This window comes from Ostrea edulis, chromosome 8 (assembly GCF_947568905.1).
Source record: "Ostrea edulis chromosome 8, xbOstEdul1.1, whole genome shotgun sequence".
Taxonomy (NCBI): Eukaryota; Metazoa; Mollusca; class Bivalvia; order Ostreida; family Ostreidae; genus Ostrea; species Ostrea edulis.
The window spans coordinates 39,831,009-39,857,018 of record NC_079171.1 but is presented as its reverse complement, the minus strand read 5'-3'; the positions used below and the strand labels follow the sequence as shown (position 1 = coordinate 39,857,018).

The window sequence follows — 26,010 nt, the reverse complement described above, 5'->3', positions numbered from 1 at the left end:
ATGTCCCGTATCACAGTAGGTGTGGCATGCTAAAGAACCTTCACTGTTCAATGGCTGTAAGCGTCGAACACAGGTTTTGGTGACGTCTCCATATGAGAGAAGAATTTTCTAGGTGACGTTAAACAAGATACAATCAATCAATAAAAACAACGATTATTAAATGTGTATTCGAACCTGCAGCTAAAATAAACATTGATATTTGAATGGAGGCGTGATTGCCGTGTGGAATCGGCCGATGGGTATGGTGTTGAATTGCGGTGTGTACGTGTGGAGGGGGGGGGGGTTACGCATATTAACTGATCTAATGAGATTCTCTTTGCGGAATATTATGTAGATAAATTTGTCTGTGGCGGGAAGTACTTATTTTTCTTCTTATTAGATTGGTCACTGCTCGTTCTATTCATTCTTTCATGATATTTTTCATGTGTAAGTATATAAATTAGGAAAGTGTTTAAAGCCATACCAGCGTGCTGTAATCATTTCACAATCCATGATACTCACAATTATACTCGATATTGGCAATTGTCTTAGAATCTTTATGTATGAATAAGGTTAATGTCCGAGTACCTCTCCTCAAAAGTGGTTGACGAGGGAAAATAATTTCCCTAGTGTAACAATTTCAAATACTAATGTAATGAATATAATTTTCAATGTTGTTCCACATGTGTGTTCATGACATACAGGAGAGATATTTTTGAGCTGTAAATCTATACGTTATATGTGTGTTAGTTCGAAGAGAGGTCAATGACGGGTCACTGTTATAAATATATTATGCGTTGGTCAGCTTCTCAACAAATGGCCAGCACGGTTAATATCCAATTAAATGATTTTGACCTAAGGTTAACTATATGTATAAATTATGTATAATAGGTGGTGAGCTGTAAAAATGAAAAAACGTATATGAACACAAACAGGAAATAGCCAATTCTAGATCAGGTCAAGAGGTCAATGGTTTGATTGCATAAATAATCTAAAATCAAAATGTAACAACATACAAGAACTGTCAGGAAAATCTGAATGTGCAATGCCTGAATTGAAAGTTTCGAATCAAATAATTAAATTGCTTTCAATTTTAAATGAAAGATTTGTGCCAACGGTGCATATTTTTGAGACGTTTCAAATAAATAATTTTGAAAACAGATCAGAGATGCGATCGTGTATATAGAACCCGCTTCTGCGGAAAGTTAGTCGGTGGTATTTGTACCTGGCTAACTATATATATATATATATATATATATATATATATATATATATATATATATATATATAAGATACCCTGATATATATATATATATATATATATATATATATATATATCAGGGTATCTTATTAATGCGGTATTATGTTTTAGGGGTATATTGCATTATATTCTGTTACTAATAAATCGGCGAACCTGACACAATTTCAAATATAAAACTACACGACCACTAAATCAACAACAGTTGCATACAATAATTATGAAATATGTTAAAGGTTATCGAGAGAGAAAAATATGAATTGTCTTTCAGCAAACTCATTATTTCCTTAATTAGGAAGCAGCATTATGGTAAAAGCGATTTTTTATGCACATCATACATGTGATGTATCGTAGATGTATATACGCTATGGGGAGTAAACTAATTATAAAGTAGGAACGCTGTAACTGTTTACCAACCAATATGATCAATACCAATATACTATGTTAATAAATACAGTTCTAAAATCAGACAATAAGCACTCCATGTGATTGAACATGATATACTGGCTTTCTATATTGTTTTAGTAACCTATATTTTGAAGACAGACTAATAAATTTACATGGAACATAATGAGTAAATATGATCTTCAGACAGCTTGATTTTTAATCAGAAGCATTAATAGATATCCGTCATTCAGAGTAATTGCTATAAGGTAATTGTAAATACTGTAGACGGCAACACACTACGCGTACTGTAGATATAGGAGACACACATCTCAATCCGCCTTTTATCAAATAAATCATAAAAATTACCCCAGGCTAAATTGTCCGTCCTGTAGTATATAGTTATGTGACGTATACTGAGGACACCTCCTAGATCCACCCACCACTTCGCTGTTTGTGCTCCATTGGTGGATATCGTGCATTGTCCCCCTGCAGCAGAAAAGTCTAATTTCTGTCCGTCCACCGCTTTATCAGCTCCCCACCTTGAGTCAGAATAGGGATACAGCTGCTGTGCAGGTTTTCCCGAAGCAATGTTTTCTGAAAAAATAAATAGTTAAGATAATTTCAGAAATACTATACCAACTGCAAACAGTAGTCAAGGTATTTGGGATTTGCTTTATATGTTTAATAGTATAGTTGGGCATACTGTGTGGGTGTTAACATGTTAAAACTGTATTGTTACATATGTACGCATGTGTGTAAACGTCATCTTTGAATAATAACCAACTCGTGATACAGGTACGCATGCGATGCCGATTTTGTCTAAGTATTGATTTCTTAAGAGAGAGAGAGAGAGAGAGAGAGAGAGAGAGAGAGAGAGAGAGAGTAAATAAAAGCTGAGACAATAACGTCGTATTCTTACCTGGGTAGCGACAGTGTTCGAACTATTATTTGAATGTTAAAATCTTATTTCGAACTCATGATGACCCCCAGGTTCATAGATTAATAAAAGAAGAGAAAATCACGTTGTATTTGTTTTGTTTTTAACGGAGAAAACGAACAACCAAGATCATTTACACTAAATTTTCTAATTTATATTGTTTGAGCAAAGGGCAATTGCAAACTTCCATAGAATTAACAGGAGGCCGTGAAAGAAATCAACACAGAAATAATGATTTATTAATGATTCTTACAATGAAAACTAAGAATATGTGATAACAATTAATTGTCATACACGCAACCTCTTGATGGCATTGCAATAAACCAGCAAATTAGCATATTTCATTCATATTCTAATTTAAATCTATATATGGATGTCTAAAAACTGGTACTTTAATTAAGATATCAATATCATATGTCCATATGCATGTCTGATAATTGATGCTTTAATTAAGGTAAAATTATTATATGTCTATATAACCCTATATAACCAAGCCTCTGCTTGTGGACTGTTAGTCCTCGAGGGTCTCTACAGCCCAGAAGCTAAGTACTTCGTTAATAGCTTGAAAATACGGACCTATATTTAATTGGTGGAATAAAATTTAGAAACACATTTCAAAATTAAGGATTATCTCCCTCATGCATAGCTCTTATCCTTAGACGAATTTGACCCTAGTTTTGTTGGCACTCTGTTTTCCTCTAAAATAGCTCGTACAAGTTTATTGTTTTTTCGGATTTCAAAAATTTCGGTTGAGCATCACTAAGAGACATTATTTGTCGAAATGCGCATCTGGTGCATCAAAATTGGTAGCGTATAAGTTTTATATGTCTAATAATTAGTATTTCATTGAAGAGATACTTATCATGTGTCTACAGGCATGTCTGATAATCAGTGATTAATTATGCGTCTATATGTATGAAAGGTGAAGATAACGAACAGTGATCAATCTCATAACTCCTACAAGAAATACAAAATAGATAGTTGGGCAAACAAGGACCCCTTGACACACCAGAGGTGGGATCAGGTGCCTAAGAGGAGTAAGCATCCCCTGTTGACCGGTCACACCCGCCGTGAGCCCTATATCCTGATCAGGTAAACGGAGTTATCCGCAGTCAAAATCAGTGTTCCAAGAATGGCCTAACAATCGGTATGTATGTCTAATAATCAGTGCTTTATTTATATGCATGTCTAAAAATTAGTGCTACCATCATGTGTGTATATGTATGTCAAATAATTAGTGCTTTGATTAAGATATATGTATTATGTGTCAATATGCTTATCTGATAATTAGTGCTTTATTTAAGATATAATTGTCATTTGTCTGTAAACATGTTTAATAATCAGTGCTTTATTTAAGATGTAAACCCCGAGAAAACAGGAAATGTTCACTCCTCATAGGCACGTGTGTCCTTGTTTGTCCAACTTTTTATTTTGTATTCCTTATTTGCGTTATGACATTGATGATTGTCCGTTATCTTCACTATGAGATTGGTCACTGTTCATTATCTTCACAATTCACTAAAGACAATGTTGGATCTTCGCGTTTGCACCCCCAGACTCACATTCATAAATGTAGGGCGTTTTGCGGAGGCGGAAACCCTGTATATAACCAAATCAGTTTGGTTGCGATGCGGAAAAGTTGTTACACATTGAAAAAATTCTTTTAAATGTAAAACGTGTCCAAGAACCACTGGATAAAACCCCCAGTTTCCGCAAAACTGATACTCAAATACAAAAAAAAAAAAAAAAAAAAAAATAGGGCCGAAATGTCTTTCGGCCGAAGTGTCTAAAAAAATTGGGCCGAACTGTATGATGGTTCTATCATTATCGTGGGTTGTATGATCGCGTGTCAATCATTATCGTGGGTTGTATGATCACGTGTCTATCATTATCGTGGGTTGTACGATCGCGTGTCTATCATTATCGTGGGTTGTACGATCGCGTGCCAATCATTATCGTGGGTTGTACGATCGCGTGTCTATCATTATCGTGGGTTGTACGATCACGTGTCTATCATTATCGTGGGTTGTACGATCGCGTGTCTATCATTATCGTGGGTTGTATGATCGCGTGTCTATCATTATCGTGGGTTGTACGGTCGCGTGTCTATCATTATCGTGGGTTGTACGATCACGTGTCTATCATTATCGTGGGCTGTACGATCACGTGTCTATCATTATCGTGGGTTGTATGATCGCGTGTCTATCATTATCGTGGGTTGTACGATCACGTGTCTATCATTATCGTGGGTTGTACGATCACGTGTCTATCATTATCGTGGGTTGTATGATCACGTGTCTATCATTATCATGGGTTGTATGATCACGTGCCTATCATAATCGTGGGTTGTACGATCACGTGTCTATCATTATCGTGAGTTGTACGATCGCGTGTCTATCATTATCGTGGGTTGTACGATCGCGTCTTTATCATTATCGTGGTTTGTACGATCGCGTGTCTATCATTATCGTGGGTTGTACGATCGCATGTCTATCATTATCGTGGGTTGTAAGGTCACGTGTCTATCATTATCGTGGATTGTACGGTCGCATGTCTATCATTATCGTGGGTTGTACGGTCACGTGTCTATCATTATCGTGGGTTGTACGATCGCGTGTCTATCATTATCGTGGGTTGTACGATCGCGTGTCTATCATTATCGTGGGTTGTACGGTCACGTGTCTATCATTATCGTGGATTGTACGGTCGCATGTCAATCATCATCGTGGGTTGTACGGTCACGTGTCTATCATTATCGTGGGTTGTACGATCGCGTGTCTATCATTATCGTGGGTTGTACGATCGCGTGTCTATCATTATCGTGGGTTGTACGGTCGCGTGTCTATCATTATCGTGGGTTGTATGATCACGTGTCTATCATTATCGTGGGTTGTACGATCCCGTGTCTATCATAATCGTGGGTTGTACGATTGCGTGTCTATCATTATCGTGGGTTGTATGATCACGTGTTTATCATTATCGTGGGTTGTATGATCGCGTGTCTATCATTATCGTGGGTTGTACGGTCGCGTGTCTATCATTATCGTGCGTTGTATGGTCGCGTGTCGATCATTATCGTGGGTTGTACGATCACTTATTACGTCGTTACCGGTCGCATAAATTCCCAAGAAATATAGAAATCGAATCGTTATTTGAAAGCTTTGAGGTATGATACAAACCTTAGTATTAAAACATCTCTTTCAATATGACAATGACAATTAACTTAGGCATTTAAAATAATGTACATTTGTATTTCATAGAGTAAAGTACGAAATTTCACTTTAATATCACGTTTTGGTGGAATTGCTATCGGAAACTTCAAATAAAAGAGCAAATGAATTAATTCTGCATAAAGTGTAGAGGTAAATACACATCAAGATCAATTATCAGTCGTTCTATCATAGCAACATTCTTGAGAAAAAAAATCTGAAACATAAGAAATTGCAATTTATTTCTCACCTCCTGTTCAAGTATCAATCTGCGTAGCCGATCGCGTCCGCGTTAACAATTTCGCTTTTATCAGGATCCAAACTAAAGCTAAGAATTATCAAAGTATTTGTTTCCATGTGTGAGGTAAAACAAAATTATACACATAAAGAAGTCGAATACAAATGGAAAATATAAAATTTATGATTGCAAACTCTATTAAACCATGAGGTAAATTCACAAATTCACAAGAGGTATATGGACCGCATCGCTCACCCGAGTAGCCTTTCGGTCTATATACATTGTATATGTATAAAACTTTGATCCCCTATTAAGGCCTCACCATACTCCTGGGTACCATGATTTGAACGACATTGAATCTACTGTATGTTAGAAAGTTTTCATGTTCTGTCCCACTAGTTCTTGATAAGATTTCTTTCCCCCGTCGCAACTCCGAAGGGGACATAGAAATATCGGTGTCCGTAAGTCCGTCCGTCCGTTCCATTTCATTTTGTGGACGCAACTCCTCAGAAAACGCTCAACGGATTGTGTTCATAATTTGTAGGATTGTTAGTCGACATGTATAGTTGATCATATTACGATGCTATTTTGATTCGACAATTGTTACAGGAGTTATGTGACTTTGTTGATTTTGTACATACTACACTATAGGAACACTTTGTGGACGCAACTCCTCAGAAACCGTTCATTGAATTTATTTCATTATTTTATAGGATTGTCAGTCACCATATGTAGTTCCTTATATTGTGCCGGTGTTATAGAGCCAAACTTCTCTCCATAGTGAAACTTCCCCCCGGAAGTCTGACTCTAGAATGAGCCTTCCCACTTCGGAGGTCTGGCTCTGGAGTGAGCCTTCCCAACGGAAGTATGGCTCTAGGGTGAGCCTCACCCTCCCCCCGGAAATAGATCAAATCAAAATTACGAAAATCTGAAGAGATTGGTTCCAAAGCTAGCTAATTTACCACTTCATGCAATATAAGATATTGACACTACATCATGCATAAACCTCAAAAGCTTGATCCCACTCTGGTTTATCCAGGGGTCCGTATTCGCCCAACTCACTTTTTATTTTCAATAGGAGTTATGATACATCAATGTCATACAATATCATACAATACAATATCAAATAAATATTGTATCATATCATAATGAACTAACATTGTATCATTGTTCTCTCTCTCTCTCTTTCTCTCTCTCTCTCTCTCTCTCTCTCTCTCTCTCTCTCTCTCTCTCTCTCTCTCTCTCTCTCTCTCTCTCTCAGTTGGTGAGTTAAAATGACTTATTACTTCCAGTGTGTTTTATTCACCGTTTTCTTATCTTGAGTGTAATGAACGACTTAAGCAAATCATGTAATGCCCTGCTGAAAAAGGTCTTGGTATCTAGACAATCTCCATAAAGTGACAATAGTTTACCAGGAATAAATGAAGGGGGAAGACCTGCTATGGGAGGGGGTACTCTACAACTAGTGATAGAGTATTTCTTCCTACGGGGAAGGCTCACTCTAGAGCCAGGCTTCCGGGGAAAGTATCATTATGGGAGAAGGCTCACTCTACAACTCCGGCATTTTGATTCGATATTTTTACATGAGTTATGGGACTTTGTTAAATTTGTACATGCTACACTATAGGAACACTTTGTGGACGCAACTTCTCATAAACCGCTCAATGGATTTTGTTTAATTTTGTAGGATTGTTAGTCACTATATGTAGCTGGTCATATTGTGCCTGCATTTTGATTCAAAATTTGTATAAGCGTTATGGGAGTTTTTTGAATTTGTACATGGTACACTATAGGAACATTTTGTCGAGTTAACTCCTCATAGACCACTGTATGAATTTTGTTCAAATTGCAAAATTATTAATCGCAATATGTAGTTGATCATATTCCACCACAATTCAGATTCTATGAATTGTACAAGAGTTAAGGGACTTTTGTGCTTCAACTAGTTTTTTTTTCGGCGGGGGACTTATGGCTACGAGTAGCAAGTTTGTTTAAATAACTTCTCTATATATATGTATATACAACTTTGAACCCTATTATGGCCGTACCCTACTCCCAGATATCACGGTTTGAACAAATTAAATCTATCTTTATCAGGACGCTTTCATGCAAATTCAATTTTTCTGGCCTAGTGCTTCTTTAGAAAGTTTTCAAATATTGTACCTGTACTACAGCATGTCAAATTTTGATCCCGGGAACCGTAATTTCAACAAATTTTAATCCGCTTTAACTCATGAAGCTGTGACGTAAATTTCAACTTTTCTGGTCCATTCTCTCTTCAGCAGATTTTTAAAGATTTTCAAAACATATCGGCCTGTAGTACATTGATCCCCTATTGTGGCCCCACTCCAATCCCGGGAGCCATGGCTTAACAAACTTGAATCTGATTGATGTCAGAGATATTGCAAGTAAATTTTAAGTTTTCTAATCCAGTGGTTCTTGAGAAATATTCTAAATATAAAATTTTAAATCTTAAATTTTAAACATTTAATTTTAAATGATCCAACCGTACTTTCGGCTTTTCTTTATTGATGGGCGCGCATTGGCCCTAATTTGAACAAAATTTATGCGAGGATGATATGTTCCAAGATTGATTGAAATCGATCAAGGAGTACTGGAGAAGATGTGAAAATGCAAATAGTTTTACGGACAGACGACCATAGACACATGATGATGAGAACATTTCATTGAGCTTTCATCTGAGACTAAATCAGTTACTTAATTATTGTAGAAACATAACATTATTTCAGTAATAATAATTAATAAGTTAATAAAACAAAAGAAATCCTTTACTGACGGTCAATTATAACCAGAAACATTTACATAGAAAATTTGAACTTTACATGCAATTGGGAAGTGCAACGTACATGTATTGCGCGCCCCTATATCACAGGTACAAATCATTAGGAAGCGCGGCGTTGTGAGCAATGCAAATCACCACTTCTTTGTCAAGCGTTGTATATTTCACCATCTATAATGCCACTCACGTTTATATCCATATCCATTACTACTGACTAGTACATAAGATACATGTAGTTCATAAGACACTGATTAATTCACTCCCCAAATCCAAATATCAGCCCTCAATGACTTGAATCGTAAATGGTAAACAACTTATCAATTATTTGAAATCATTCACCATATAATCTGACTTGAGAAACACATATACATGATAAAAGAAAGATCCGAATCATGTTCAATTTAAACAATACTGAATCACAGGAATATAATATTCAACCACAACAAAATAAAGAGAAAACATTCCTACAAACAGGAAGTAAAAATCCTATCAGTTGACGGCGTATGTCGTGGCATGATTTTGGAACAGGGGGTATTCAAATATCCATTGAGGAGGTTGTCTGAACTGCAGTTACACAAGATTAAACATTTTATTTACCCGTCTTTAGATGATTTAATGACGTAGTCTCCACTACGTCAAAAGGCCAGTTGTCTGCACATGATTTTAGAAAGTAAATTTCATAAATTACCATAAATTTATATTTTGTGTAACCGTTTTCATGTTAAACAATTTGACGGCCAGTAATGACTTATTGAAGCCGCGCTTTCTTCCGCTTGAAAGTAGCAAATAGTACAAGTTAACCTACGTAGAGTGTTGAATTAAAGTACCTGTCCAAATGAAGACTACGTACAGAGCTCCGGGGACGTTGCTGACATATAGTATAAAATATCGCAAATGTATTGCACAGTATTAATGGGATGAATGAACTTGTTTTTGTTTCCTTGAAATTGGGGAGTTGACATACATGTAATTAATTAATATACTGATACAAAGTCCGCCATTCAATTATTCAGGAAGTTATGAATGATCAGTTTTGTGGGAACATATTTAACAAGTGTTTAAATTCTTTTTTGCTTTTATCGGGGGTGAAGGTGTTAAGTTTATCCAGAAATAAATGTAGTCAAATTGTAATGGTAATTCCTTTTAGAAAAAAAACCCAATAAAAATATATAAGATTAGTTTATTTTATTTCATTCACACCATGGAATGGTACATGAAATATATATATATATATAAATATATATATAAATATATATATATATATATATATATATATATATATAGTCATATATATAATCCGTCAAAGAGAGAAATAGGAGTGCAGACACTATTGATTTTTAAAATGAACTTTCTTAAGAGTAACATAATCCTTGGAAGACAGCGAGTGATATTTTAAAGTTTGCCCAAAGATATTTGTTTCACACAATTGATTCATCGAAATATAAACACCGCATTTTTAAACTTTATATATCGAGACTGAGATCTTTATTCCCGTCCAGTTAAAGAAAACAGGGAATTTTTTTTTTTAAACCTTAACAGAAAATGGTGTCCTACAAACACGAAACCTATGTTGTTAATTTCGCGGTAACTGTTGGTAATTACACTGACTGAACGATGTCCAACCCGAAGTTTCACACTTGTAATGAAAAAGCAAATGAATATACATGTAGCGGAAGACTGAGAACTACAGATATTACCAAAATTATACCAACCACTACATTTTTATTGACGTAGAAGCTGATGATAAAACGTATGCGAACTTTCTGTTAAAAGCCACTCAAAAATCGTCGTACTGCGGAAACTTGGAACTGATAAGATCAAGGACTGTCGTTTACACAAGGAAATAAAGTAGTGCATAGACATTATTTTGGTGTACAGAATAAAAATATCTTAGTACAGAAACTTATCAACAGGATACCAGCTTGTGTCACACTGTCTGTAATTCATATCTGCTCAGAACTAGCCATTGTTATTTGTATTGGAGAGTCACTGAACGATTGTATTTTAAAAGTTCTAGATGAAACAATGTAGAGCAAAATTTGCCAACGCCGAATTGAATTTATATATGTAAATGTTAGAATCTAAAAGTTTGTAATGTATAAATATGTACAAAATAAACTTATATCATTGAAATTAAATTTAATATTTACTCAGTATCCAATATGCCTGATAAATAAGCGCAATGTACATAATTGTCGTTCCTGCTGCGGTGATTGGAGGCTATAAATGAGCTGACTCATTACAAAACAAATTCACAAAACACGATGTTCACACCCTGTCAATAGGCTCATTGTGCAATGGGTAAGCGTAAATGCACAAGCGTCACACAAACTTTAAATGATCAAATTTGTTGCAGATGGTTGGACATCCAACTCAACATGTTAAGCATATCAAAATGTCGTGCAATGAGTATGTAGAAATGCATTAAAATCACAAAATACCATTTTAAACTCCTCATAATAGAAATGCATGAAGCGCACATTAGCTTTGTACAATGGTACGAATTCATGGTTAGCATGGTTGTATAATAAAGTGAAATATTTATTGTAAACAGTTCAAACGCCAAAGCAAAATTATTCCAGCATAGTTTCACTCTTCCATAGGAGTTGTGGTTCGAAGAAACCAGACAGGGTCACCTCAACGTTTTTTGTTTTTTTTGAGGGGGGGGGGGTCAATTTGTAAATTTGATATTTTAAAATGACAAATTTTATTACAGCTTACCAGATAAACGAAAATTCAAGAGAGGGGACATGGGGCATGCCGGTGATATTCCGGAAAAAGACACACCAAGCACAGACTCATGAATAAGTGTGCATATCAGACAAGCTATCGTATGCTGTATGACCTAACGCTTTAGCGTATTCAATGTAGAATAATATTAGTATTTTTAAAAAAATGAATAACGTTATCTTCAATGAAGTTTTTTTTTAAACTTTATTCTATCGTCCCAATGCTGTTCGCAACGTCTTTATCATCAAAATTGATAGAAAAGTTCCAAACAAATTAACTTGACTTACATTGCTCTAAGAAATAAAGTTACTATAAAAATGTTATGATTTTAATGTATCTATATATCCCTGTGAGCTCGAAATAAAGGACACCACAGAGTCGTCCACTTCTGCTTCATACTTAGATATTTTATTGAAAGTAGACATTAACGGCAAACTGACAACTCAACTGTATGACAAACGGGATGATTTCAGCTTCTCCATCGTCAACTTCCCACATTTATGTAGCAATATTCCATTATCACCTGCATATGGTGTTTATATATCTCAACTAATTCGATATGCAAGAGCTTGTTCTGGGTATAGTTAGTTTTTAAATCGAGGTAAGCTACTGACAAACAAGTTGATGGTACAGGGATTTCAACAGTCTCGATTGAAGTCAGCATTTCGCAAATTCTATGGTCGTTATAACGATCTAGTTCGTCAATACGACCTCGCATTGGGTCAAATGCTGTCTGACGTGTTTCATACCGATTGTTAAGCCGTTCTTGGCACACTGATTTTGACTGCGGATAACTCCGTTTACCTGATCAGGATATGGGGCTCACGGCGGGTGTGACCGGTCAACAGGGGATGCTTACTCCTCCTAGGCACCTGATCCCACCTCTGGTGTGTCCAGGGGTCCGTGTTTGCCCAACTATCTACTTTGTATATATAAGACTCTAAAGTGCGATGGTCGCTCCAAAGTGTGATGGTCACGTCAAAGTGCGATGGTATGCGCCAAAGTGCGATGGTTTGTTAACGTTACTGACGCCAAAGTGCGATGGTCACGCCAAAGTCCGATGGTGCGGGGTTCAGTAACGTGTGTGACGTCACGTCATTGTGACGTCATTCTTAACGTCTTTCAAAATAATTCCGAAGAAATGCAACATGGATAACAGTAACGGCAAGGTTTACAATGTTGAGGATAGTGAGAACGACAAAGTACATTTGTTGTCAAACTATCTACTTCGCCCGAATATTCTTTAATTCATGATCTTTTATTATTTTAACGTACACGCATTGAAGATTCCTGGGGGTATGTTATAATACAAAACATTCTATAACATTTCGAATTGGAAAATTTTAATAACACGACAACGAGATGGTAATGAAATAAGTTTTTATTCTTATTTTTTGTACATGGATTTTGCACTAATATTTTGGTGAAACAACACACGGTTAGTTCCGTCTGTACCAAAACGCCGTGTCGTTTACAAACCAATGGATTTCGGCGTGTCACACCATCCCACTTTGGCGTGTCAGACCATCACACTTTGGCACATGAGTGTGGACCATGGCAATTTAGCGTGTCACACCATCGTGGTTTGGCGCAGAACATCGCACTTTGGCGTGACCATCGCACTTTGGAGTCATATCGCCCTTTGGAGTCCTACATATATATATATAGTAACATTGTTTATAGGAAATCATTCGGTAATATTTATTATTTTCATATGACGTACCTTCACAGAGCTGTGTTACTAAAAATAGAACACCCATGTTTTGACCAAAATTGACTCATAAAAATGCTATATATTCTTAAAGGTTTTGTTAATTGAAAAGATCATACATTTTCAAATGGCTTATATAAAATGAAGAAAAAGGCTACTGCTTACGAATTTCTGTTATCACAAAGCCAATATTAGGCAACATGTGTATCGACCAACAACTTTCTAGTTATGTCGTCAGTTAATGTCCTATCACAACACACAAGTTGGTAGGAGGATGATAGGCATACATTCCAGTTACCCATATTACACTTGTAGGTCCTATTGTTACCAGCTTGTATAAATCCAGTTAAAGGTGCACTTCATCATTCAACACATGCATGGTGTTACATTCATAACTGTAGCTCGAGTACTTGGCTATTTTAATTTATATATTAGTTACAAATGCCATGCATCATAAAAAAAGTAGTTTCTCTGCTTGACAATAGTAGTGACGGATTTGCTCGGATGTACAGTACTATTACATAAATTTTGTAGACCAGTTTTTTATCTATACTTTTCGGCTAGATCAGAAAACTTTTATTACACATATTACCCAATAGTTCATTTTGTGCAGCTCATCAAGCTTTAACCCAATTACCCCATTTAGTCATAGTGTGTAGAGCACACCAAATACAGCTAATTTTCACCACACAAACAATTTCGTGTTATTTTACTCGCTGTTATATCCACCATTGACAGAGTCTAAGATCCGTCACAGTAAAATCAGTTTTGACATACCAGATACATGCATCTACTTGCATCTGCACCATATTCCGTTTATTGTTTAACCCAGTCCATCTCCCACTTAGGTCTAGTCAAAACTCTTGTCAGTTTTGCAACCATGTTAGAACACACACCATAGCAGTACCCCTACCCCACCCGTGCTAGGTGTCACTCACTGTGGATCAGGTACCACTGATTGACTTGTTGCGAAAACCAGGGTGGTAGTAGAGTGGGCTCTTTAATGTGCTGATTATGCTGCACTGTCATTTTTCATGTCCAAAGAACCCTATACTTGTTGCTCACCGTCAAACTTTTGTCGAAGTTTTTACACCCCAGGTTGGTGTGGACGGGGCTCCTCCTTCCGGTTGTAGCAGGTACTTCTCAAACCTATTTGTATATAATCTACATACAATGTACAATATGGCCAAAAGGTCATTTGTATCGGCATTGTCCACAGGACCGATTCCTATATCTCTGGTTAGGTTCCTGTTTCACCTTGAAGCATACTGGAGGGTATGGTTTCACTTCCCAATCCAAACCCCATGGATTCATCATGGGGGTGATACTAGGAGTTTGGGTAAAACATTCCCGGTTTAAGCCAAAATCCAGCACATCCTGAGTATTACAGAACACACCTATTTTTTCTAGGATAACGTTTAAAATACAGTACGCTGTCTCTACAGTTACTCAGTACATCCAGACACTCGTCTCACCACATGGGTGTGTGTGTCAGGTATTACATACAGACCGGCCAAGTTCTGGTTCAGGTCCTATCAATCCAAAGCTTTGGCTATGGTACATCATACCGCAAGATATACCCCAGAGCAATTTAGTCATCCCCTTGGTAATTTCATTCATATTTTGCAATGGGGCTCAGCAATCAATTACACAGACACTACATCCCCTAATGTTTTAGTCCAATCTCGCACTCCAAGCAACTTACACTTATACTTCCAAATCGTTTTCATGTAAAGTATTCCATTCAGGAATTAAAGGGGTGGGTGGGTGGGTTCTATTTGCTCTCGTTTAGGCATTGTCTCCCGTCCAGAGTTGGTCAACGTGTTTTCCCCTTTTTGAAAGCAGAGTCTTTCATTGGTTTGCAGTAATTTGTACATGTAGCATGTCTGGGTTGGATCAGAATTTACCACACACTCGTATGTTTTTGTCATCCCATTTTTGTCATAGTTTTTCTTTTTCACGTTCACATAGGACACCATATTATCAAGGCTGTAATCCAGGATTCTTTCTGTGCCATGTCCAATAAGAATCCCTACGTCCTTAGCAACTGCAATTTATGAACAAATGGTTAGAATATAGTAATAAGTTTTCAGTTATCCCTAATGGACAATTGCCAAAAATATATTGTAAATTAACGTTCCCTGTCCAGAGTTGGTCAGTTTTTCCCCATTTGGGAGACTAGATTTCTCCTTTTTTGAAAGCAATTTTTCTGTGGCATGTCTGGGTTGGCTCGAATGTACACCAGTATAAGTGCAGGTCATTCAGACTCGTGTCAGATATTTCCTTGTTCATGTAGTTATATTGGAGATTAACATTCCATGTCCAGAGTTGGTCAGTTTGTCCCCATTTGGGAGACTAGGATTCTCCTTTTTGACAGCAATCTTTCATTGGTGCCGAGAAAAAAATTGGCACATGCGGCATGTCTGAGTTGGCTCGAATGTACACCTGTATAAGTGCAGGTCATTCAGACTCGTGTCAGGGATTTTCCTTGTTCATGTAGTTTTATTGGAAATTAACGTTCCCTGTCCGGAGTTGGTCAGTTTTTTCCCAATTTGGGAGATTTGAACTCTCCTTTTTGAAAGCAATCTTTTATTGGTGGCAACAAAAATGGGTATATGGGGCATGTCTGGGTCGGCTCGGAATTTACACATGTTTAAGTGCAGGTCATTCAAACTCGTATCAGAGATCTTCCTTGTCCATGTGTCAGAGCTTTAATTCTAAGTACATCTCATCAAAAGTCATAATCCACATATTCATCCTGCCATGTCAAAAGAATTTGGACGTGTGTTCAATTTGTCACTTCAAGCTGTAATTACATGCTATTTATCTTTGTAAATCAGTATCGGGTAGTCTCAGATAGCATATTATTACACCATTCACAAACTCCTTGGCGCCTGTGGCGCTCATTGTGAACCTGTGGATCTTAAATCCCCTTGGGGAAATTGATGCAAATAGTTCTTGCCAAAACATTTCTGCCTAATTACCTACAGGAGATGGCCGCATCTAAACGGCGTTGTTGCCATAGGAAAGTGGCGGAATGTTTGTGACGGGTCTGGGGGGCATTTTGGGACATTTCTGGCCTGTGTTTTCCCCCATCTGTCAATCAAGACGGAGGGCATGTGTGGTTAATTGGGTGAAAAATAAACCCGCAGGTGTTAATATGTTTATTGGGGAAAGAATAAACCCTCAGGTGTTAATATGTTTATTGGGGAAAGAATACCACTCATGTAAATCGGGGTCCACGTGTGTCTGCCAGACCGGGGCCCCCTCCACGTCTTTTAATAGAAGGGGGAGGCTCTCCTTGGAGTACTCAGTGTCAGCAGTACTATCAACTAGAGAGCAATTCTTTTGGAAACATGGTAAACAGATATGTCAACCAATGCAACCAATACAATACATTGAGGGAAAAAGTATGTGTATATAAAATAAATTGAAGGGGAAAAAAGCATTGTATCTGAGATTTGAACCCGGTACCCCCGGCATGCTAATCCAGTTATCAGTGATTTGCATAAATGAAGGATTATATTATATATTAAACATTGCATCTCACAAAGTCATATTATGTCTCACATTGTTATATGCAAATTCAACTGAAATCTACATGTAGTACATAAAACTACACTCGTTTGAGATTATACCTACTCCTACTGATCCTCAGGCATAATCTACATTTTTATCTGAGACAGGAAGCGTTTGTGTGGAATATACGTAGATGTCTGCTATTATTGCAGACCATTACAAATGAAACATGTCGTCGATTAGGCCTAAACTATATCATAGCGTAACTGTTGAAAGTATGAGACTTTTTGAAACAAGGGAGGGGGTGTCATCTGTACACAATCGTCTCATACAATGCTACATTACATAATACAACATTCGTTATGATTTTTATGCTAGTATAAATAAATATTGCGAATTTTGACTTATTAAGTATGCAAATCACAGCATTTAAAATTACCAGAATGCGCAGAATTGGTGACATGCCATAAGATATGTTGCTCGGTCTTCGTTGTCGGCTGCTCCACACACGGTCTATCTTCAGTGACGCCATATGCATCAATGTATTTCTGACACTCTCCGAAGGTAAATATATTAGTTTCCTTTAGATAAGGCTTGAGGGTAGATCACACTCCGTCGAATATTGTCCTACACGGCATTAAGTTTTGGATATATTCCACGCACTTGTGGTTCACAACGCAGCGCCCCTAGCGATCATCGAGGTTAAATTCAAGAAAGATAACCGCAATTCAGTAAAATCGAAACATTCAGAGGGGTTTTTAAATGTTATATTGAAACTTTCAAAGAAAATATTTATTTCAGAGCATGTCTTTTCTATTTGTTCAATGTTGTGTAATGATATATTTTCAAACTCGCTTTGCTGTTTTAAGATTACTATGGGATTATCAGTAGTGTTTTGTATAGATTTGCACAAAGCGTGAATTCTCCATATTCATAATTATCTGTCCATAATTATGGAACAAGGCGATATCAATCAAAACTACATTGTGTATTTGCTAAACATATTACGGCGAGTTAGTATGCCACGTTTGGGTTCATTTCGTAAACATTGACTTATCACGAAAATGCTATTTTGCCTGATTTTTACGTGGAACCATACTTAATGACTTCCTTTTTGTAATAAGTTAGTCATTATTTTTCAGTCATGAAAGGTGAAGATAACGAACACCATCAGTCTCATAACTCCTATACGCAATTCAAAATACAGTGGTCCGTGCGGGCAAACACAGACCCCTGGACACATCAGATGTGGGATCAGGTTCCCAGGAGGAGAAAGCATCACTTGTCGACCGGTGGCACCCGCAGTATTATTACAGAACGACTTAGGGCCCATGACAGGATGATTTAGAGATAGTTCAATCCCTGTGTCATCAGTTTGAGACAGATATAATAAAACTGATGATATACACGTCAATATAAAATCCGACATTTTAAAGAATTTTGTATGCATGTATGTACACTGGATATCTTCGTGGAGATACCTGGTACTTGGTAAATCATGGCGCCTTAATTGAACACATTCCACTTGATCAAAACCCTTGTGTGGTTGTTAAGGATGTTCTCTCCTGGTTTGAATTTTTTCAGAAGTATCAAACTTTTTTGATAAACCATTTTAACTGATACATCTTTATCCAAAGACATTTAAAACATAAAGAAAGAGTATGTTAGTGTGGACTTCAAAGAATTACAGCCCCTCAAAGTTGCCCCTTTGCTAAAACTTAATTTTTCATGAAAATCACCAATTTTCACAAGAAACACACTATCAAACAAATATTAAGGACATAATAATCATGGATTTCTTTTATTTTATGAAAATTAAGCATAATTGATTATTTCAATAACTTTTATATAAAACATATCACCAATTCTGCAAAAAATCAAGTATAAAGTAACATTATTTTATAAAATATCACACACATGTGAAGACCAATTTCATCAAAAAAATTCAACCTAGGGAGAATATCTGTATCAAACTTTTTCTGAAAGTACTACTGTAGATTTGAATCATATTTTTGCTTAATTTGAATGAAAAAAAATGTGTGGGGTAGTTTGCATTGGAACACAGATTAGAACCATTTTGTGCCCCCCCCCCCTCTTACACTGACATACATTCTAAACAATGATAATATACTATTTGTTATAAAATGTGTATTTTTCAATTAATATTTACAAATTCTATATATTTATTTCATTATATGATAAATAACCAGAAAACATAAATATATGCATATATATAATACTAATTTATTTATAAATAAAGAATGTGTAAAACCTATGCTCCCGCATCAACAGTTTCTAATTTCCATGCGCTGTGACCTTGATCTTTGACCTTCTGACCCCAAAATTGATAGGCATCTTCCCGTCTTTGTATGTATCCATATGTCCAAATTTGGTTTAAATAGAATGTAAAGTACTTGAGTTATTATCCGGAAACTAGTTTTAACAGTCATTTTCCATGTGACCATGAGGAAGAAATCTGCACTTCCTGGTATGGTTCTTCATATGATGATAGCACAACTCATCCCTCTAACTGTGATTACCAAATGGATGTAACTAAAAAGCAAACATTGGAACTCAATTTCTATCAATACTGTAAATACTTAACAATAGAACAGAATATACTATTATGTTTACCACCAGACTGCTAATACACCAACTTCAACTAACTCCATCTTTTGTCTAGCCAGGGATTATGTTTTAATGCCTTGCTCAACAAATTGTTATTCTAAAAGAATTTCTTATTCAAAATGTTATATATGAATTTGTTAGTGCATAAATGACTGTTTGTGAAATATATGCTGAAATTCTAATCAGGAGTTTTTTAAATGTGCATTTTCAATACCCTGTAAACAAATTTTAACATTATCAAAACTTTTTGACAATTACAGTTTGAAAGAATAATTAGAATACAATTTTGATAAAATAATTTTAATTTTCCAGAACTGATTAGAAAGAAATTATCGATTTAGTAGCCCAAAAGAAACATATATATACATGTATATATAGTCAACAAAATTATCGTTTGTTTTAACTAATTTGTACACGAATGGCGCACCATAATTCTCTAGACGGGAAAAACTCCCTTTCCCCTTTGAACTCTTTTTAATGAATAATTCGCTGTATAATTTGGCGATTTTTTAAAACTGATATAGATTACACTTTTTAATCAAAATGATGCTTCAATAATGATACATTGAACGTTAGGAGAGAGATTCGCTCATGACCGACTAGGCGGGATCGGGAAGATCGCATATCAATTTAGATACAGATCTACATAGTTTGTAGATTTTATTTTCATAAAAAAAATCTTGTATATTGAAAAACTTACAAATTCATTCAATACTATATCAGCAGCCTCTGATTCGGGTACTACATCGCTAACATCCTTCCATTTTCCCCTCTCGTCTGACACTATGTACAGTCTGTAGTGTGTCACCATGTGCGTGGTTGTGCCTGCTTGTCTGTAATTTTCTCTGTCTGCCACTCACTTGTGAGAATATCGGATGCAGACTGATCTATAACTGCCGTTTTACTTCTAACGAATCACCCATGTATGTTTCTGGACTGCTCTACAATAGACTAAATGCGACATCGTACAGTGTGCGTCTTTGAGCTCGAGTTTGTGCACAATCGCGACGTCATCATGAATGTAGTACAATATAAAAAATAAGTAAAAAAAAGTCATATTTTAATTAATTTTTGTTAGTTTATTAACATTACTTACAAATAAAAACAGATATTAATGTTCTTTTTTTGTGCATACGAAATAAAACACACACCCCCATAGTTACGACTTTAAAAACTATGGAGACTCACTCGCGGTAAAAGTACCACGAGAGTACACCCTTAAGAAGCTAATTTTAACTGTTTGTTAAGAAAACTCAAAAACATTACAATTAACACATTATCTTTGTATAGGAAGGTCTTAACAGTTGATTGTTAAGGGAGTCTTAGCAACTCATTTGCACAACCTAATGTTTCTGTGTCAAAAATTATAATTGTTTGTTAAGGGATGTATCCTAACAACTGTTTGTTAAGAGGCATCTTTAATACTACCGTTTTAACAACTGTTTGTTAAGAAGCGAACTCCAGGGATATATTTAAAGAACATGGTGGTTTTAGTACAGAAATGTCTTAAATGATTTCAAACATTTCGGTTGAGCATCACTGAAGAGACATAATTTGTCGAAATGCACATCTGGTGCATCAAAATTGGTACCGTATAAGTTTTACATTATGTAATATATGTATGTACTCAACATGTGACCTATCCACTTTAATATCATCTTACATTTTGTTATACGTTTGTTCGTTACATAATGGTGTTCTTCAGACAGCATCTTGAATTTTATTTCTATATTTGGATAGCATGCTATGCAAATGTGTATATGACACGTGATCATTTGTTCTAAGTTAGCCATAGTGAAAAATTACGTCAGTTACAGATTGTCTATTGTAATCTGGGCGCAATATTCCTACAGGTTGCATATTATAGATACATGTATGTACGTATCCATCATGAAGGATCTTAGAACATATATATTTAGGTTACTAATTCCTGCAATAATGCAATTTTAAAACAGTTTTGAAAACACAGTTGTATTTGGTTTCATGGTATAAATCGTACACAAGTTACATGTACCTCAGAACTGATCATTCCACATACATACTCTACATGTGTCATATTTCTTTTGACACAGTAATGTACAGCTTTTACAGATTCCGACACTTGTTTAATTCTAAAACAAGAAATATTACTTTTGTCAATGTGTTTATACTATATCTGATGCTTTTTTTTATCAAATAAAGATTTAATATAATTATGTATTTTTACAACAATTAATATGAATGATCTGTGACTACAGCAAAAACAATCATGATACATGTTCTTACATAGTAACATTTTTTTTTAGGAACTAAGAAATCACATATTAGCCTGTTTACACAGCAACAGGTAAGATGTTCAGAATCTGAGATTTAATTTCAACATTTGACCTAAATATCAGGCACATTGACACAGCCACCGGCTAGCCCACTGTGATTAATCTACGTTATCAATCTGTGTAGAGCTGATAGGCACAACAACTGCAGGATGATGCTATATTTATAGATTCACAAACGTAAAATATTATTAGATTTTAAGTTCCCAAGGGTACAATTGTATATGTAAAAATGATGTGATTGAATGTCTGAGAAAATGATTACTTACGCTAATTATAAAGAGGCAAGGACAGCAGTACATAGAAGTATAGCTTGGATAGAGGGGGAGATAACGCCATTTTAAGTGTGTGTCATTAAGGGCCCCGGGAGAGGAATGTACATTCTTAAACAATATGCATGTATACCAATAATCATTACAGCATTACATTATATCAGATGAACTACTACTGCCACACTTCACAATGTTGCAATGATACATTTAACACAGTGTTACAAATATAATAGTGAAGACAAAATATATAAATTAGCACAATGAAATATGCATGTACTATAGATATAACTAAAACGCTTTACACATCTAAGGACATTGCTTGAGCTAGGGGCTCTAAGGGCGAAAATCGGCCCCACATTCACATGATATTTAAATTCAGTCAATAAACTTGACATTACTATAATTATTATCATTGTTACTCTTGGCCATTTAGTTGTTCTAAATATAGGCATATGTCCGGGAAATCTTCTATCAATGGTGTCACATTCACCTGTAATTATGACGTTGTTTCCACAAAAATCATGAAAAAAAAAATCTCAGTAATCCAAGTTTCGTATTGGAGCACGCCTCTGGACCATGAAAATAAACACCGTTTAGCATGATTGTCTGTGCATTACACCTATGATCATGAATTCTAAATATATATTGTATAACAATTGTGATTTAGATACGATTTTATGTTATTATGCTTATGTAAGCACTTGGGCATGCTTATATTCATTGATTGACTGTATCTTGTTTAACGTCCCTCTCGAGAATTTTCCAGTCATAGTATGGAAACGTCAGCAAGATCGGTGAAGGGCTTCAAATCGCGACCGTGTTTTGAACCCTGACCTTTCGCTTGCGGGGCAAATGCTGTACCTCTACATCATCGCGGCGGTTCGGGCATGCTTATAAATGCATGCGGTACAAGTATTAAATCGATTTCTCACTAAAATATATTGTTGGATCCGCGCATCCGTTTGTAACACGGCCCTGTGTAATGTACATGTCAGATAATGCATGCAGCGGGATTGCAAGTTAGGATTTTCAAAAAATGAAAATAGTGAAAAAAAAAGAAGCAATTAGTGATGACGTGACGGATATCTGCGTCTGCAACAGTACTCAGTCAGTACTCTGTCAGTCGGTGATGTGAGGTTTTACTAACTTCTCTTAATGATAAAATCACACATGTAGGCCTATTATGACACAATTACCTATTATTGTAAGATTTTTCCCATTAAAAAGTCTTACAAAACTGCATTCAGAGAATAAGTTGATAATTTGTACGCATGTTCATGACACTGGTGAATTCGGGTAAACTAGCTCAGCATGAGTTTAAGATACGACACTATATAAATGCGCTACAGTATTATAATGACAATGTAAAAAGTCAGGATTCTTTTTTTTGGGGAGGGGGGGTGTCATCAAAAGCCATCTTTTTAAAAAATGCATGCATTCTGAAAATAATCTGGGGGGAAATAAATGGTAGAAAGAAAAATATTAATCTTTATGTGTAATTGTATTGATGAATGAATTTCAACAGTGAAAATCAAAGAATCGCCTTTAAAAACCCTCAGCCCGTACACCGCAAAAACCGAGGCTCTGTATCACAGCAGGTGTGGCACGATAAAGATCCCTCCCTACCACTTAGCCACAACAAACCATCTAACCAATGAGCCACAACAAACCCTCAAACCACTGAACGAGAACAAACCCTCTTACCACTGAGTTACAACGAATCCACTAACCACTGAGCCAGAACGAACCACTAACCACTGAGCCACAACGATCCCTCTAAACACCAAGTCACAACAAACCCTTTAGCTACTGAGCCACAACGAATCCTCTGTACACTGAGTCACAACGAACGCTTTAACTACTGAGCAACAACGAACCACTAATCACTGAGCCACAACGATCCCTCTAAACACTGAGTCACAACAAACTGTTTAACTACTAAGCCACAACGAACCCTCTGAAAACTGAGCCACAACAAACCCTTTAACGACTGAGCATCAACGAACCATTTAACCACTGAGCCACAAAAAATCCTCTAAACACTGAGCCACAACGAACTCTTTAAATACTGAGCAACAACAAACCATTTAACCACTGAGCCACAAAAAATCCTCTGAACACTGAGCCACAACGAACTCTTTAAATACTGAGCAACAACGAACCGTTTAACCACTGAGCCACAACAAATCCTCTGAACACTGAGCCACAACGAACCCTCTAAACACTGAGCCACAGCGACTAGTATAGTTAAAGTTTGAGAAATGCTGGTAAATTGGGGAACATTTCATATCTAACCATGCTTGTAATTGTGTATTTTGAAATGATTTTGATGTGATGTTGTACAGATGTTATAATGCTATTTAAAAATCGTGATTGGAGGATGTCTTTAATATATACTTCCCCTAGTCAGCGTCAATAGTCAAACATCAAGAAGCAAGATTACGTTAGTAAGAACGAGATGTACTTGATATTGCATGCATTCAAATAAGAATGTTTTTTAATCCGTCAGCTAACTTCCACCACCTCAAATTGACCCCACGTTTTTCGTGTATGTGTACGGGTTTAGAAAATCAACCATCGAAAATATGGTGTTCGAACAATTATTTCTTTCATAATCTTTCCATATTTTCCTTTCAACTCAATTGTTTTCATGCACTTTATTTAGTAAATAAAAATCAATCCAATTCAGTTACATTGATATATTTCAATATATAGGATTTGGAGGAAGAAATTACAGGTCATATGTACAGCTTTAAGACCCCTTTTATAAATAGGAAAAAAAAGTAGCATCCCAACATTAGTCACACTCCTTCTCGATATATCCATCCTCTTTATGCATACATCATACACACGTACAGACGTACTTAAACAAATGTTATCGTCAACAAATTGCATAATATTCAGTTAAGTTCCTCGTCAAGCACTTTGTACTTTAAATCGAGATAGTTTTGGCTTATCTACACAGCGGCACATGCGAACGTTCTGTGAATATGCATTTTGTTTCTTATATGCGTGTACCATAATTAGTTTTGCATTTATCTAAAAACAACCTGTATAAAATGAAAAGTGCAAAACTTATTATGCCAAATGTTGATGGAAATTAATTTACATTTTGTTATGTTTACCTTTGTATACACTCTAATCCCATGGTGTATCGTTCACGCTTTCTCTGCCTTGTCGACATCGTTCTATTTTTAACTCTTGCAGAATGTGTAATAGATTCTTCTTCTGAACTGTTGTTTAAAACTGTATCTTAGACGATATACACATTAAGACCACACTGATTTCTGTCCGCCATTTTAACAACTTTTTTGTTGTGATACTTTATTTTGCCTAAGATTTCACATCCAAACACCATTCATTCGTTGGTTCAGTATTTGTAATGGAACTAAGATCATAGGTCACTATTTATATTTCTTTAATTCGTGAATATGTAGACAGAGCTGAAAATAGCCATAATGGAGAGACCCCCTAAATGATCGGAGAATGGATTAAATGTATGTCAATTTCTTATTTGGCCGAACAGTTACGTGTAGAAATTGTGATGATATGTTTTGTCTTAGCCTTCGGGTTTTATCTATGTTATTTTTCCATTGAATTAACAGTGACACCAAACTGAAGAAGACTTCATCTGGTCGTGATTGACAGGATCATATTATATATATTGAAAACATATCTGTCTTCCATATGTAAGACGAGTTTAAGAATTTCCTCTTTAAATCAAAGTATTATCTCACTGACAGAGTTACATGTACCTGAAACATGGATTGCAAAAGATATTAAATTACTCACCATATGATGTTACTTTGGAAACGACCGCATATGATAAAAGGAAGATCAGGATCATATTCATTTTAAACAATTATCAGCGCACAGTGATCCGACATGAAACATCGATCAAGCGAGGAGAGGAAAAAATGTTGATACAAACAAGAAACAACTGTTTCGCTTGTATCTGATTATTTTGTTTACCCCATGCATATGTATTGAGGACGGATATAAATAGCATTTGGAAGAGCCTTTGTATAGA

At 35.9% G+C, this 26,010-nt stretch overlaps 1 protein-coding gene across 2 annotated transcripts in view; it reads right to left on the bottom strand.

Annotated features, from left to right (window-relative positions):
- Positions 1-25,950, bottom strand: part of LOC130049063 (protein draper-like) — a 63,557-nt gene extending 37,607 nt beyond the window's left edge. Inside the window, exons 1-2 of one of the 2 annotated variants that reach the window (XM_056146139.1) lie at positions 25,773-25,950; positions 1,991-2,218 (exon numbers count right to left, since the gene is read on the bottom strand). In XM_056146139.1, coding sequence (XP_056002114.1) covers positions 1,991-2,218; positions 25,773-25,833 — 289 coding nt within the window. In that variant the 5' untranslated portion in view covers positions 25,834-25,950. Of the gene's footprint in view, positions 1-1,990; positions 2,219-9,147; positions 9,210-25,772 lie in introns of those variants that run through there. The other variant, XM_056146140.1, reaches the window with a different exon arrangement.
- Positions 25,951-26,010: the final 60 nt, after the last annotated feature.